At 42.2% G+C, this 15,700-nt stretch overlaps 2 protein-coding genes and 1 long non-coding RNA gene across 8 annotated transcripts in view; 1 reads left to right on the top strand and 2 right to left on the bottom strand.

Annotated features, from left to right (window-relative positions):
• Positions 1-9,448, top strand: part of GNB4 (G protein subunit beta 4) — a 120,892-nt gene extending 111,444 nt beyond the window's left edge. For all 3 annotated transcript variants that reach the window (XM_034782177.1, XM_034782179.1, XM_034782178.1), the window contains exons 9-10: positions 3,837-4,053; positions 4,677-9,448. In XM_034782177.1, the coding sequence (XP_034638068.1) occupies positions 3,837-4,053; positions 4,677-4,783 (324 nt within the window). In that variant the 3' untranslated portion in view covers positions 4,784-9,448. The remainder of the gene's footprint in view (positions 1-3,836; positions 4,054-4,676) is intronic.
• Positions 4,384-6,586, bottom strand: LOC117883144. Its single transcript, XR_004647192.1, has 2 exons — positions 6,472-6,586; positions 4,384-4,783 (listed from the first exon to the last, which is right to left on the bottom strand). It is a non-coding gene; the product is annotated as an uncharacterized LOC117883144 (long non-coding RNA).
• A 1,667-nt stretch (positions 9,449-11,115) lies between the features above and the next one.
• The window catches only part of MFN1 (mitofusin 1), a 46,620-nt gene continuing 42,035 nt past the window's right edge, over positions 11,116-15,700 (bottom strand). For all 4 annotated transcript variants that reach the window (XM_034782739.1, XM_034782737.1, XM_034782740.1 and 1 more), the window contains 2 exons: positions 15,324-15,458; positions 11,116-13,421 (listed from right to left, as the gene is read on the bottom strand). In XM_034782739.1, coding sequence (XP_034638630.1) covers positions 13,352-13,421; positions 15,324-15,458 — 205 coding nt within the window. In that variant the 3' untranslated portion in view covers positions 11,116-13,351. The remainder of the gene's footprint in view (positions 13,422-15,323; positions 15,459-15,700) is intronic.

Below are 15,700 nucleotides of genomic sequence, written 5' to 3'. Positions count from 1 at the left end.
TGCTGGGAATACTGGTGCCATGAATAAAGACCCTGGACCACACCACCATTAACCCCTTGACCGCCAGAGCTATGCTGGAAAGGACCCTGAAAGACGCCATCTGCTGCCACTATGCCGAGAACCTCAAGCGGAAGCCGGACCAGGGCAATGTGTTCGAGGTGTCCAGCAAGTGGGACGCCAGCAACCACTTCCTCCCCGGGGGCAGCTTCACCAGGTTCGCCAACTGGTGGTTCGACCACAGGACCCGACTCAACTGCGTTCCCCTCAACGGAGCCATCTGCCACGGCAACTGGGACAAGTGCTGCAGGAAGTGCGGCTACACAAACGAGACCCTGCCCCACTTCCTGTGTGGATGCAAACAGCACTCCGGAGCCTGGCGGCACCGCCACACCACCATCCAGAACTGGCTGGTGAAAGCCATCCTACCGTCCCTGGGGAAGACTCCCTCGACTCCGCCATCCCCGGGACAGACAGCAGACTGTGACCCAACATCGTCGTGACGGACGCAGAAAAGAAGGTCCTTGTGGTAGACGTCACGGTGCCATTTGAAAACCGGTCACCGGCCTTCCACGGGGCCCGAGCACGGAAGGTGTCGAAGTACACCCTGCTGGCCGAGACCCTGAGAGCCCAGGGCTATGAGATGCAGATACACGCCCTGATCGTGGGAGCCCTGGACTTGTGGGACCCCCACAACAAGCCGGTACTGAGAGCATGCGGAGTCGGTCGACACCACGCTCGGCTCATGATACAGCTCATGGTGTCCGACCCCATCAGGTGGTCGAGAGACATTTATATGGAACACGTCACAGGACACCGTCAATACCACATTGAGTAATTGAGACCGCCGACCAGGGAAATAGCCCACTTCCTTCCCTGACGAACCAAGGGATGCACCCCACCCATGTACTCATTGCTGCACCGATACTGACTTGGACTCCTTATAAATCCCATGGGTGGCGTACCTGAGCCCACCTATCCACTGACACTTTAAAAAAACTCTTGCACCCCAATCTGGGTCTGTGCTGGTTATGTGATATGTATGTATCACTTCATCCTTGCAACAGTTACCTGTAATCCCTCATAACTCAAGCCTGACCCCAGATGTACAGTACCTTCCCTCTTAACTTGTGTCTATTTAATTTTAAACATTAACTTGAATAAAAATTTTAAATCTGTTCTTATCTGGACAATGACTGATGGTGGTTCGACACCCGCCCGGGTAGTTTATCCCCTTGGTTATTGTCTTTGGGGAGCTAGTATCTGGGCGCTTCCCACAGCATATTTTAGTGACTGCCATATAACACAATTCTCATAACTTCATATGCATTAATGATACATATATTTAGATGGAACAATGGGTTTCAGCAGATCATAACCTTTCCCATGATACCTTACAAGGCATGCTTTGTATGCAATATCACAACTATATACAAATGATGAATCTGGGGGTTATAGGGTGCTCCTCTGGAGTGTAGTGTGTCACACAACCTTAAAAAAAAAAAAGGGGGGGGGGGGGATTTGGGGGGGGACAAAGTACAGGTTAGGCTAAACCTTTAATTTTTCATCATGGTAGTATTTGATTTCCACCTTGACTAATCTATATATTGTTCTTCTTTCCAAAGCCATGTGCTCATAATGATGAACAACAGTTCCACGCTTGGGATGTTTGCTGGTCACTGGTTTTTTATCTAGATAGAGCAAAGCACTTTTGGGTCTATTTTCAGCTATTCATCTCCTAGGCAGAACGAATGAGAGTGTCCTGTAACGGTGTAGTGACTATCCAAGTGGATCGCCAGCTGTGTTTTCATGTGCTACAAGATCAAGGGCCTAACATCTTCTTAAAAGAGCTCTTTGCATTCAGTCAGAGCACACGCAGCTTCTGCAGTATTTCTGGGAAGCATCGATATTGTGAACATCTGCAGAGAGGCAAAGTGGTCTTCAGTCCACATCTTTGCTAGATATTATGTGATTACTACCACGTCAAGAGAAGACACAAATGTGGGAAAAGCAGTTCCGCAGTCCCTCTTCTGATGAGAATCCTAGTCCCAGCTCTGTTGGAAACTACATGGGAGTCTCCTAGTGTAATGGGCATGTGCAATCGCTTGAAAAAATGGTTACTCCTTGCAGCTGCTCTTTTGAGATGTCTTGCATATGTTCTTGACGTGACCCACCCTCCTTCCCCAGTGCATTGGAGTGTCTCATCTGAGGGCTTGTCTGCACTTGAAACGCTACAGGGACACAGCTGCAGATGCACTTCAAGTATAGGTACTACCTATGCCAGTGGGAGGGGTTCTCCCATCAGCACAGGTAATCCACCTCCATGAGAGGCAATAACTAGGCTTCCCTCAACCTAGCACTGTCTACACTGGGGGTTAGGTTGGCTTAACTACGTTGCTCAGGGGTTGGGATTTTTCACATCACTGAGCGACATAGCTAGGTTGACCTCACTCTTTGGTGTACACCAGACAGAAGAAGATACAGTGTGAAGGTACTGAAGGTAGGCTGCGGTGGCTCCACCCTGGTAAACCCTCTGCTCAGGGCACACGGCATGCGAGGGTGCAGGTGTGGCCACCCCTGTGGGTATCTCTAGGGAAAACTCTGGCACTGATGCATGAGATGTGTACGCACCTAGTGTAATGGACATATGCAAAATATATCAAAACAACAGTTACAAGAAGGTAAGTAACTGGGTTTTTTTGTTTTTTTTTTTTTTGTTTTTTTTTTGTTTTTTTTAAGTAGTAAAGAATAAAACTTCAAGATGGAGTCAGTTCTCTTACTTTTATGTTAACCAGTGTGTATTTGGATTTCCTGTAGAAAAGGGCATCTTTAAACTCTGGAAACCAACGGTGAAACTAGTGCTTAAAAATGCTGAATATGTTTACCCTTGGAATAGCTTTGTAATATTTCTAAACTGGAGTGTATTTCCTTTGTTTGTCACAGCCACATTTTATATTCTGATCCTCAGGACACAAATTCTGTTTAATGGGTGATGAAATGGGTTGGGGAGAGGGATAGCTCAGTGGTTTGAGCATTGGCCTGCTAAACCCAGGGTTGTGAGTTCAATCCTTGAGGGGGCCACTTAGGGATCTGGGGCAAAAATCAGTACTTGGCCCTGCTAGTGAAGGCAGGGGGCTGGACTCGATGACCTTTCAAGGTCCCTTCCAGTTCTAGGAGATAAGATATCTCCACTAATTTAAAAAAAAAAAAAAATCTAAACCTACATTGCATCTTTTATAAACACTGCAAATTCTTACATCTCTGGAATACCAGCAGCATGATCTGTGGAGAAACGCAGCCCATACGCTTGGGTCTAATCCTGAAATGTGCTTGGTACCTTTCACTGACATTTAAATCAGTGAGGTGCTTAATACCGATTATTTAGTAGGTGTGAATTTTGGAGGCTGAAGTGCTAGTTTGCAGTCCTCTGTTGTGATCCAAGCAACCTGACTGACCAGCTCAAGGTGGAACATTGTGTACAGGCCAGTCTCCATGGCTCATGCCAAAGAAAAAAATGGCTATGCTCCACTCCATGAGATGTGTGGTTAATTAGTTGCATCCCTCTGTCTCTTGAAATTTGCCAATGAAGTCATTGGCTGGGCAAAGTTTGAATGCACCTGCCTTTTGGTCAGTACTGTGCTACAAGTGTTAAACACAATTGTGTGTGCACAACAGTTGTATTTTATTGACAATCCATTTTGATGTCTTTTCTTTTTGCTCATGAAATTGTGCTGCATCTGAATATCTCAGTAAAGACAATGTCTACATGCTGTTTTTGAAACCGTGCATGAGCAACATTTTTCTCTGGTGTCAAACTCCTGTCTCATTTTCATTTTCAGTTCTTCCCCAATGGACATGCATTTGCGACTGGTTCTGATGACGCCACTTGTCGACTCTTTGACCTGCGTGCAGATCAGGAGTTAATGATGTACTCCCATGACAATATCATCTGTGGAATCACTTCTGTAGCCTTCTCAAAAAGTGGTCGTCTCTTGCTAGCCGGCTATGATGACTTCAACTGCAATGTGTGGGATACTCTGAAGGGGGAAAGAGCAGGTTGGTAAATGGTATCTGCAGTTCTTTTTCTTTAGCAGGATCTCAACATGGAACACATCCCACTTTCTCTAACTTCTAAACGTAAAACTAGTTCACTGGTAGTCAGTGATGATACCTGCGGCTGCTGTTGAATTGTGAAATCTTCTCTGCTTCCTTTACTCAACGTAAAGGTTTACTTTTGGATTTGTATCCCTATTTTCTTGCATTTTATTTTTTCATAATTTCAGATCTGGTAATAGTGATGTTTAGAAAAGAGATGTGAGGTTTTCTGTTGTGTACAGTAAGTGGTTTCGTGTCTGGTTTTGGTTATAGACATTGTCAGCACCTCTGATTTATTTATTTACTTTATTATATCATATACTGGGAAAATCCAAATGCAAAATAGTTAAAATATTTGGTTCAAGGGTTCAGGACTTCCCAAGATAGGAGCTAACTCATAATGTTGAGGAGCTAATATTGCTTTTAAGATAAAACATAGAGGAGGATACTTCTTCTGTCACTTAACCACTCTTAAAAACAAACAAAAACCTCTTCCAGGGTGTCTTGAGGTGAATTTAACCTGAAAAGTAATGTACAAAACTTGAAAAGCTTCAGCTGTTAACCTCCTCCATCTTCTCTTCCAGGTGTCCTTGCCGGCCATGACAACCGTGTCAGCTGTTTAGGTGTTACTGATGATGGCATGGCTGTAGCTACAGGGTCTTGGGACAGTTTTCTCAGAATCTGGAATTAACTGGGAGACAAACATGTACATTCTCCATTGAGATCTGGAGAGATCAATGCTGCAGCCTATAGCTGTGAAATAACATTTCTACCTTGTATTTGCAGGTGAAGTTTTTCTATTCACTGATTATTACACAAAAAGGCTTTCTGTAAACTAGAAAAAAATCAAGTGAAGAAATAGGGGTGGGGGTGGAGAAATCACTGACTTTTAAAAAGGGGCCAGGCCAGCACACATAATCATGGTGACTGAGAAACTAAGAGCCAGTCTTTTTTGTTTTTGGTGGTTTGGTTAGATTGTCCTCGAGGGATTTCTGCTTGTGCTCAAAGTCTGCTAATTCTGTACTTTTTTTGTACATAACAGAATATACACATTATAGCAGCCAATCATGTAACATTTGTCTGTATGTAAAGAAATATGTTTGCATTTTTTAAGGAACTACATTTATAGCTTTGCATTTAACCTGAGATGTCACTTCTGAGTTCTGTAGTGGATGAACTAGATTGCTGTTTTAAACGCTTTTGTGAATTTACTGTAGATAAAGTGAAGCCAATGGTATGTATGTGTTTTTATAATGGAAGGCATTTGAATTACTACTTTTTTTTTTTTTTTTTTTAAAAAGGCCCTGATGACCGTGGTAATACCTAGCGCCTTACTTATTCACTTCTAGACCTATTTGTCTATTTAAGCATGGGGATTACTCCTTCCAGCCAGTGGTTCCTGGTTCATCCATCAGCAGCCATGGCCTCCAAGCACCAAGAGAATGTTAATGCCATTAGGTACATATATATGTAATATAAAAAAATAAGGTTTTAACACGCTGGCATCAGAAGAACAGAGTACATAAGTCAAGTAACACATTACTGTCACTAAGTGGGTGAGTGCTTTTTCCTTTTGACAGTGGAGTTGTAAATGAGAGGATTCTGATCCACTGCAAACTCCAGCTACCATGTGCTAGCAAGGTGATATTCTAGCATGGAGTTGACTGAATAGATTGTGTATACTTTTACCATTTCTTCAAAGTTGCTGTTCAACTACTACAGCAAATGAAGAGATTTAAGAGGGTTTCTCTATGAAGGCTTCCTACGGATGGCTTAGGAAGTACAGTGAATCCCTTACTAGAACTGCAAAGTTAGAGGTTCACCCTAACATTTCACAAAAGAACATGCTTGTCTTGTGTAATGGTTGAAGTGACCATGTTATCTACAATGAACAATAACCTTTTTGATAATCTCTATGATCCCTCTAAAAACTTTGCACTCTAAATTTAAAATCCTGCTAGTTCATTTTCAACCGCAGTGGTCTAATGCTTTGGCATCTAATAAGATGCCAATCTGCAAACTGACAGTAAATAGTCATTTCCTTTTATATGCCTGATCTTAATATGATTCACTTATAAAATGGAAGGCACTGAGAGCACTTGAGCTAGTAAGCATTTTCTTATTGTGTAGGTATATGACAAATCATGTGACTCAAACCCATTTGAAACTACCCATGAAGATCACTTAACTCTGGTGCTGGCAGCGTGTCCATGTTTGTGATGGATGTCCCTGGGGGAATCTGAGTTGGGCATGAAAGTACCTGATACTTTCAGGAAAGGGCCATTCTCTGTTGGCTTCTCGAAAGTGATTTATTTTAAATGTGTGTATTTAAACAAATTACCATAAAGCCGAAAGTTAATGTTAATCTGCTGCCCCCACCTGAAGGTGCGATGTATCCAAATGTCCTTGGGTCAGTTTGTGCCCAGCATTCTGTAATATGAAAAGAGATTGTTGCTGAGACCACTGTTTGTGAAGTTTCTACCACTTGTAATTCTAATTTCAGTACTTCCGGACTGTGCCTGTAAATATGCCATGTTTACAACGGTGGAGGTGCCAATAAATGTGCCAACTGTAGTAAATTAAGTATCCGTTAAAAAGCACATCCCGTGCTGGAGCAGTATACACTTACTAAAGGCAGATTATGGTGTAGGACCAAAATCATGTTATGCTGTAGATCACAGAAACTCATTTGCATTTTCTTTTCAGCAAGATTATTTTGTTTTCTGATCTGTTTGCATTAACAGAATTATTTATGGAATATTTGTATCTTTTTCCAAGAGGGCAGCTCTTTGAGGTCAGGCAGAACACTTGATCTTTTTTAATGGTGCCTTTGATTTTTAAACTTGTAGCTGCTTCTGGTTTGAGTGAATCATTCTGAAAATTTGCTAGTAAACTCTTAGAGGAAAAATTTAAATTACTAAATAGTTTCTCATTAAAGGTGCATCTTGAAGTGACCTAGTTGCCAATGTTGTAAAGTGACTTCCCATACTTGCAATTAAATATCATAAACTATTTCCCTTTATACTGCAGTATAGATGTTTGGTTTCTAAAAGGGTAACGGGCTGTCAACACCTGAGGAAATATTTAACTCCTGGGGCGAATGTACACCAAAATAGTGGCTACTGTTGGAGTCCTGGTATAAGTCTGTTTAGATTGGTTGCCTTTTTTAAAGCATGTATAGTAGTAGGACATTTATTACATCTTAAACTGAGGTCCTATAATGGGCCTATATGAGCAATTTCATTTTTTTTTAAGCATTGCTTATGGGTGAATTTTCAAGATGGTACACTCATTAAGATAGAGAGGTTAATTGCAGCTTAATTTTAAACCAAGCACCAAATCCCATCTTCTGCTATAAGCCACCATTTGCAGGTTTTACTTGAAAGCTTTCATCTAGACTCCTGCATCTCAAAGAAAATGTCTCCATGGGTATTTTTAGACTAAAAGATCTATACCTGTAGCTTAATATAAGCTCAGATATGCAGGTGAACCAGTTTAATACAGGTAGTGGATTTTACAGCACAATGGGGTACACATTAAACTATTGTGAAAAGTTTACCACTGCCAAACTGTAGAGCGATCTTAATTTCAAATACGTTATGTGGTTACAAAAATATTTACGAGATTTTGGAATTAGTCATACTTAGTACTAAAAACAGTTATGACCATTGTGCCAAAAAGTTGTAATTGATAGGAAAGTAACCTCTTTCCGGGCTTCGTTCTAATATTAAATCCGTGTTTAAATGTACTTTAAAAGAAATGGCCTAGCAAAAAGGTAACGGGTTGAAGCTGTCACTTGGAAACTGGAACTGTGTGCCTCAGATGAAATGACAGATTAATTCAGGTACAGCTGCTGTCCACTTTTTTTCTTTTTTTTTAAGGCTGATTAGCTTTATGGTGAAGGATACTGATCAAGCAAACTTCCAGTTTGAACTTGCTCCCAGATATACTCAGCCTTTATCACTTTAGTAAAAATACTGGGTGAGATTCTAGAAACCACAAAAAGCTTTGACATGGCATTGTGCTAATGTACATTCACTTAGTATGGGTAATGTGTGTATCTCCTTTCAACCCTCTCTAGACTTTTTTCCTCCTAAATGTCATTACCATCTGCCTTGCTGAATGTCACATAAGTATCTAACAGAACTGCTGGTCCAGTAGTCCTTTTGGAGTAGAAAAACTCATTCAAACTGCTTTCTTCTGAGGAGAGAAGTTGACCCTGATTTGGCAGTGCTGAATTGACATACCAGCTAGTCCTTATGTGCATACTATAATGCATGGATTGGAAATAGATAACTCTTTAATTCAGTTAATGTAACCACCTGTCCCATCATGAAGTTCACATTACTTTAGGGTGAAATGATGATATTGTGAAAAACATTCCAAGAGTGCTTAGTCTTTCCTCGTTGAGGACACTGTCACCTCCACTAGATTTAGTGCTGTGCTTTAAAATGTTGGTGAGAATAGGTATTGGCTAATTCAAATAGTTGGTATGAAATGGTTGTGTAGCAGAATGACAGATTTTGAGATAGCATTTCCTGTAAAAGTAATTAAGCATGGGTTGATGGTGCACTTTGTATACAGTAATCTGGCATGCATGCTGGTAAAACTACTTCCTACACTTCAGAGGCACCACAAGCCTTTTTATCCAATTGCTGGTTGTGTAAAATACATGCAGAATGTTAATGCAGTGTTGTTATGGTAAATGTGTGAACAGTGTTAATAATTGATTATAACTGATAACAGATTAAATGTGCCTGACATTCTTATACCACACAGTATGTTTAGGTTTTGACTAATATGGACTTCAGTGGAATAGTCTTAGATATTTCAAGCCTTTGTTTTACTTACACAATGGTGCTCTATTTGTTTCTCCTTTTTTTTTAAAAAAAGCATCTGAACACTTGTACTACATATTACATCCAAAGGAGTCCAAAACTAATTTCTTTTAAACATGCTTGACTCTTAATTTGGCACTTAACTCTGATTGCCCAGCATTTCTCATCTAATGGTTTTAATTTTACTTTCACGTGTTGCTGACTACTTTGATGGAAAACTTCAGTAATGTTACCAATTATGAAGTGATTCTGCACTGCCTTTGGATTGTGTATGTATTCAGAAACAGTCTTAAAGCTTTTATTTAAGCTAATTCAAAACAAGGACTTGTGCCACTTGTTCTATAACAGGGCTGTTATATAGACTTCCCTGTTTAAAAAAAATCACTTGCTATGAACTCTGTTTATAGCTTCTCCCCCTCCCCCCCAATGGATCTTTTCTTTGTATTTGTACAGTGGCTCAGTGAAAGATGTTGCCATGAATTGATATTGTAACCAATAAACAAGTGCTTTTAACCAGACTTGCTGTAGTGTGTGTATTTATTTTACAACCTTCCTTCTACCATGGCAATCTTCTAAAGATGAATGCAACAGATACAACTCTGCACCAGCCCCTACAGGGTATTTATATGGGGATTTTACTAATAACTTCCAGCATATATTTAAAAGTTCCTTAAGATATAGCATAAATACACTTGTAACATTTATGGCTTAGTCATCATTCAAAGACAGATTCTGACAAATAGCATTGCCTAATCTATACTATTAAAGGCATCTGAAAAATGCTACAGCGCAGACCCCAACTCTGCTGAAGTGCATCTTTTTGAACAGATCCCCTGGACTACAGTAATGATTAGAGCACCTAGTCCTTCACAAGCAGAGTCTGCTTCAAGTGACCATGTTATCCCCGGTTTGAGAGTGGCATTCTGGATTTAGAATTTATTTCATAATTCTTTAGGCAAGCTGAGTCAGTTTCCCTCTTAAACACCTACTTCTTCTTCGAGTGATTGTTCACGTCCATTACACATTAGGTGTACACACGCCGCGTGGACTGACGTCAGAAACTTTTTCCCTTAGCGGCTCCCGTCGGGCCGCCAGGGCCCCCTCCCTCCTGCCAGAGCGGTGCCCCGCTCTAGGGTGTGTATATATATCCCTGCCGACCTAACCCCTCCAGTTCCTTCTTACCATCCGTGGCCTCTGGTGGAAGATGGCGTTTCTCGTGGCCATCAGAACCCCCTTATACAGTTTTTCACAAGGATAAGGTGCAGCTGAGGCTGCACCCCAAATTCCTCCCAAAAGTGGTCTCGCAGTTTCACATGGGACAGGACATTAGTCTACCAGTGTTCTTCCCTAAACCCCATACGGACCCTTATCACTGCAGCCTACATACCCTCGATGTTCGAAGGGCATTGGCGTTTTACCTGGAGCGGACCAGGTCGTTCCGCAGAACACCTCAGCTATTTATTGCCATTGTAGAACGTATGAGAGGCCTGCCTATCTCGACACAGTGCTTATCGGCGTGGATTGTGCATTATATATGCACATGTTATGAGCTCGCCAATGTTCCGGCCCCAGAGATCTGGGCCCACTCTACTAGGGCCCAAGCGTCCTCGACAGCCCCCTATCCAGGAAATCTGTAAAGCGGCCACCTGGTCATCCGTACATACGTTCACAGCCCACTACGCGATCTACCATCAGACCAGAGAGGACACGGTGGTCGGACGGGCTGTGCTACAGTCAGTTGTACCTTGACTCCTACCCACCTCCAATGGTAAGCTTGGGAATCACCTAATGTGTAACAGACGTGAACAATCACTCGAAGAAGAAAGAACGGTTACTTACCTTCTGTAACTGTTGTTCTTCGAGATATGTTGTTCACGTCCATTACACTTCCCACCCTCCTTTCCCTCTGTCGGAGTCTCTGGCAAGAAGGAACTGGAGGGGTCAGGTCAGCAGGGATATATATACCCTAGAGCAGGGCGCCGCTCTGGCGGGAGGGAGGGGGCCCTGCCGGCCCAACGGCCTTACTCTCTAGGAGCAGGATATCCTCAGCCATGCATACCCCCTTAAATGGGGGGGGGGGCACCTCGGTAATCTGTAGGAAGCTGCTGTCACATCAAGCAATGAAGGAACAATCTCCTTCCTTTTATAGGACATACTCTTCCAAAGAACCACACTAACACTTTACTTCCAATAGAAAGAATTCTGAATTTTATTTCCACAGCTACTATCTTGGTCACTCACTTGGACATCTTCCAACAAAACTATAGGAAACACCAGTAAGTGAATAGAAATTCTGACACTTCATGACAAAGTGGAAACTAAAGCAACCTTGAATTACACAGGTCTCATGCTTTAGAACAGTTTTTGTAATAAAAATCTGGCTGTGAGCCATATGCTACTGAAGGAGCTTTTTACCCTCTTCCCAGGAATACAAGATGCAAATAAGACAACCCCATTCACAAGCAGTGTGTACCAGAAGGTGCTAAGTTTAAGATGAGGAATAGTGCATCATCTAAGTTACCAACTCATCTGCCAAACTAAATTCAATGAGTTAAAGGGGCAGCACTCTTCTCCTCTCTTTCCTCCCCCCAAATTAAACCAGTCTAGAAATGCTCTCAAAGAATAAACTTCTTATAAATACATTTGCAACTCTTCTCCTTGCATAATTTCTGTACATTTAACCAGCTGGACTGCAGCCCATCTTAACATCTTTAGCTGGTAGCATACTCAAATGTCCACAACAATAAGGAAAATTATGACCCTGAAACACTTGGAAGGGAGAAAGTTAGCATGCAGTATACTCAACTTCTCAGTGATCACTTCCTGCTTGTAAAATAAAGTATTGAGTAAGTCTTAAAAAACAGGTTTCAGAATAGCAGCTGTTAGTCTGTAGCCACAAAAAGAACAGGAGTACTTGTGGCACTTTAGTTAATTTGTTAGTCTCTAAGGTACTACAAGTACTCCTGTTCTTAAAAAACAGTGCATTTCATTAGCCCTTTTTTGTAAATTAGTGGAAAATCCCAGCAAGTACTCATGCAACCATAAAAATGTGCCTTAAGCCACCAGTCACTCAAGTTTGGTTTTAAACCTGGTTTTGCAGCATTAAGCACTTTCATAAAGGATATATAAATATTCAGAAGGCTTTCACCACCTAAAATATTTTTTAAAAGCCTGTTTATAAAATACAGGTGAAATTGCACATGGTCTGCATCAGGAAGCACTTGGGTATCAGTGCTAACATCTATTGACAGTCCCTGGCCTACTACCACCCTTTAAAAGCTGATTAAGATGGAAACATCCACACACAGCTAGAACAGAGGGAGCTAGTGGCCAAGGTTTAAAAAAGGCATACCTGCAGTTGGCAGCTAAATAATTCAGGGACTTAAGATAGTGCCTAACCAAGTAGTTGGGGAAGGAAGCAAACAATATGGAAAGTATCCACAGGTAAATGCAATATTGTTTCCCAAATGTATACAGTCTGAAGAGAAATTCAATTTATAATGCTCACACCAGAACATGGCAGGTATTCATGATGTAGTGAGAAATATTTGAAGGCTTGGCTACATCACTTGCCCAGGTGACAAGAAAATAGCATGCCCTCCCAAGTGTGCTTAGATAAAAACTTTGATACTGAAGCTGAATTTTTGCATAGTTTGGGATGTGTAGATCAATTGTATAGCAGAAGCCCCCTCTTTGTTGTAGGTAGAGGCTTGCATGCTGCACAGGACAGATTCACCTGAACTTTATACACATTACTTACTTTGATGAACACTGCCATTCCATCATTGCAGCATGCTTGAATTTTTAAAGCTTTCCAAAATCCCTACAAGGAATCAAGTTTACTTGAAAGCATCATGTCTGCAGGTCTATCTATAAACAGAAGTAGGGTAACAGCCCAGCCCAACTGATTTTATCTGAATTCAAATAATCTAAAGAAGCACTTTTAGAGCTGTTCACCTAATATTCTCATTCATAAAACAAATATGAAAAAGCAGGACCACCAGCTATTTCTAGAGAACTGGGAGACATTGATACTGATGTGAGGGAGAGAAGAAATGATGGATTCTCTCCCTACATAACTCCCGGATGCCAGGAAAGTGGGATTTGCCACTGGTAAATACTAAAACAAAATAATACAGGGTTTATTTTTTTTATTTTAAGTCTCCAGAAGAATAAATTCAGTATTTGTCAGTAAATATAAATTATCATTTTGCTCTTGCAAAATTTCTCTTTACCAGAGCTTTGAGATACAGTTCATTGCAAAAGTGTGAACTGGACGTTACAGTATCTGACAAGTATAATCAAGGTACTTTTAAAAATATAAGTAATTTCATGTAACTCCACAGGGGAGCAATGTGTCATTCTATAATTTTGTCCTACAGGCAGTTACCCAAGGAAGCCAGCAATGAAAAGAGGTTGGTCTATTTATTCTGCTGAAGAAAATGCTTTGTAAAAACATCCAGCTCGTTTTCAAGGTGAAGGGCTTTGTTTCTGTAAAACAAAAGAGAAAAGTGATTGATCCACATGTAGCAATACAATACCCCAGGCTTATTTGCATGCATCCAAACTCTCACCCGAGCCTTCAGCCTCTTTACTTTTTAGTAATGAAATTCAGGACATGAGAAATCTTACTTAGACCACCTGACTCAGAAGAGCACTGTAACAAGTGCTTATGTGCTCTGCCCAGTCAGGGTCTGAGATTCAGAGTCCATCTACACTGCAAACCAAACCACACACAAATCTCAAAGCCCAGAGCAACTGACTTGGGGTAGCAGTGTAGTTTCCACTCAGGCTGGAGCCCAGTGAGGGGGGAGGGGTCTCAGACCTCAGACTCCAGCAGGAACATCTCCACTATTATTTTTAGTCCTGTAGCATGAGCCCCATGACCCTGCATCAGTTGACTCAGGCTCTGAGACTTGCTGCAGTGTTGTGGTTTTTTTGCGGTGTAGACATACCTTTAAACCTCAGGATGCTGGCTAATCTGAGTATGTAACACCTTAGCGAGGGGCTAGTTCCTAAGCGTTTCACAAAGGCATGAGGAATCACTGTGCTAGAAGGGACCGTGGATTTCTTGTTGCTGGGAGCAAGAACCCCCCCCACACACACCGTTCCTTGTAGCTCTGCTCTCCCAGTTCCTGTCTACATTAGCAAAACTTTCTAAGAACGTCTCACCATTGCTACCACCCTTCAGCATCTCTGCTGGCACCACTGGGAGTCCTGGGATATATGAACTACTGGCAATGCTTTCAACGCCATTCAATCGGAGAAGCCCATGTAGGGTTACACCACAAAGGGTTAAAAACACACCGAAATTGTTTATATGAGGGCTCCTGTAGTTAATGCTGGTTGAGATAAACCCCTTTTAACTGACATTTTTAGCAGAGCAAGGGACTCAGCCTGAGGACAGTGTGCAGCACCCAATGGCAAGCCAAGGGTGGAGAGAAAACGGACACAAAGCCAACTGTTGCCCCACTGGCTGCTAGGTGAGGAGACAAAAGGGTGCATTGTCGGCCTGCTGGAAGGGGTCGGGGTCCACTGGCACTGGGAAGGCATCTCCAAAAGAGAAAGGGGTCCTGCTTGGATGAGTGAGAAGAGGTGGGATGAAATACAGGAGCTGAATTTACCCTACTCCCAGCTAAGAGTATTCCTATGGAGAGAGCTTTGTACCCAAGCCCTGCTTAGGATCTCATGCCCCATCTCCAAGGGGAAAAAGGTTGCTCAGGCAGGGAAGTGACATGTATTGGTAGAGCTTGATAAAGTATTCTTGAGAAATCAATTTTTACTGGGCCGAGAAAAGGAACCAGGCACAGAGGGAGAAGAAGATCAACATGAGGATGGGGTGATATTTTGTTAGAGACTTTCCCCACTTCCCCCAGAGAAAACACAACTGGTGAACATAACTTTAAAAGAACACAACTGCTGCTACTGGTGTACGAGCATAGGTGCAGGAATCCGCAACCCCCCCCCCCCCCCGTTCCCCGCTGTGGCCCCAGCCTTGGCCCCCCCCCCCCCGAGACACGGCCCTGCTCCTGGCTCCAGCTTGGGGGCAGACAGACGTAAGGGGGGCTGGCTTCCAGCACCCCACTATTAAAAGTGTTTCAGTGCCACTGTGTACAAGATACATATATTACCATGCTTTACCCTGCACCACAGATTCAAGGCACATGTCAGAATGCTCATTAACAGCTGAAAACAGCAGCAAACACACACACACACACTTTATGATACAGTACTGCCATGACTACAGACATGGGGGTGAAATCTCGGTCCCACTGAAGTCAATGGCAAAGCTCACAAACTTCAGTGGAGCCAGGATTTCAGTTTCTCTCCGGCTGGCTAGTTCAAGATTTCTCTCTCAAGCAACTGGCTGAGTCAATACAAAAGGATCATTACCTTAGGTGCTTTGAGTTACTCTGTATTTTCTCTAACTGATCTATTTCTTTGGACAGCCTAGCAATTTCTTCTTCCAGGTTTTTCTGAGTAACATCGACTTGCTGACACAGTCTAGCAAAGGTAGTGGCCATTTCTCTAAAGGAAAACAAGTTTGTAATCACAGTTTACCATACTTTGTGTTACACTGCACTTCAGAGTCCATGAGCAGAACAATGCAATCAGAACAGCCACCAACTGCTATACACAATTGCATAAAGACAGCACGAGGAAGAATGAGCAAAGGGACGATCTCTTGAAACATCAATAGAACAGAGACACTGTGGTGGTGGCATTTTTAGGGTCATGAAAAAATAATACAAAATAGACCTTGTTTTAAA

The sequence above is a fragment of the Trachemys scripta genome, chromosome 9, assembly GCF_013100865.1.
Source record: "Trachemys scripta elegans isolate TJP31775 chromosome 9, CAS_Tse_1.0, whole genome shotgun sequence".
Lineage (NCBI taxonomy): Eukaryota > Metazoa > Chordata > Testudines > Emydidae > Trachemys > Trachemys scripta.
This window is presented reverse-complemented; position numbering and strand designations above follow the sequence as displayed.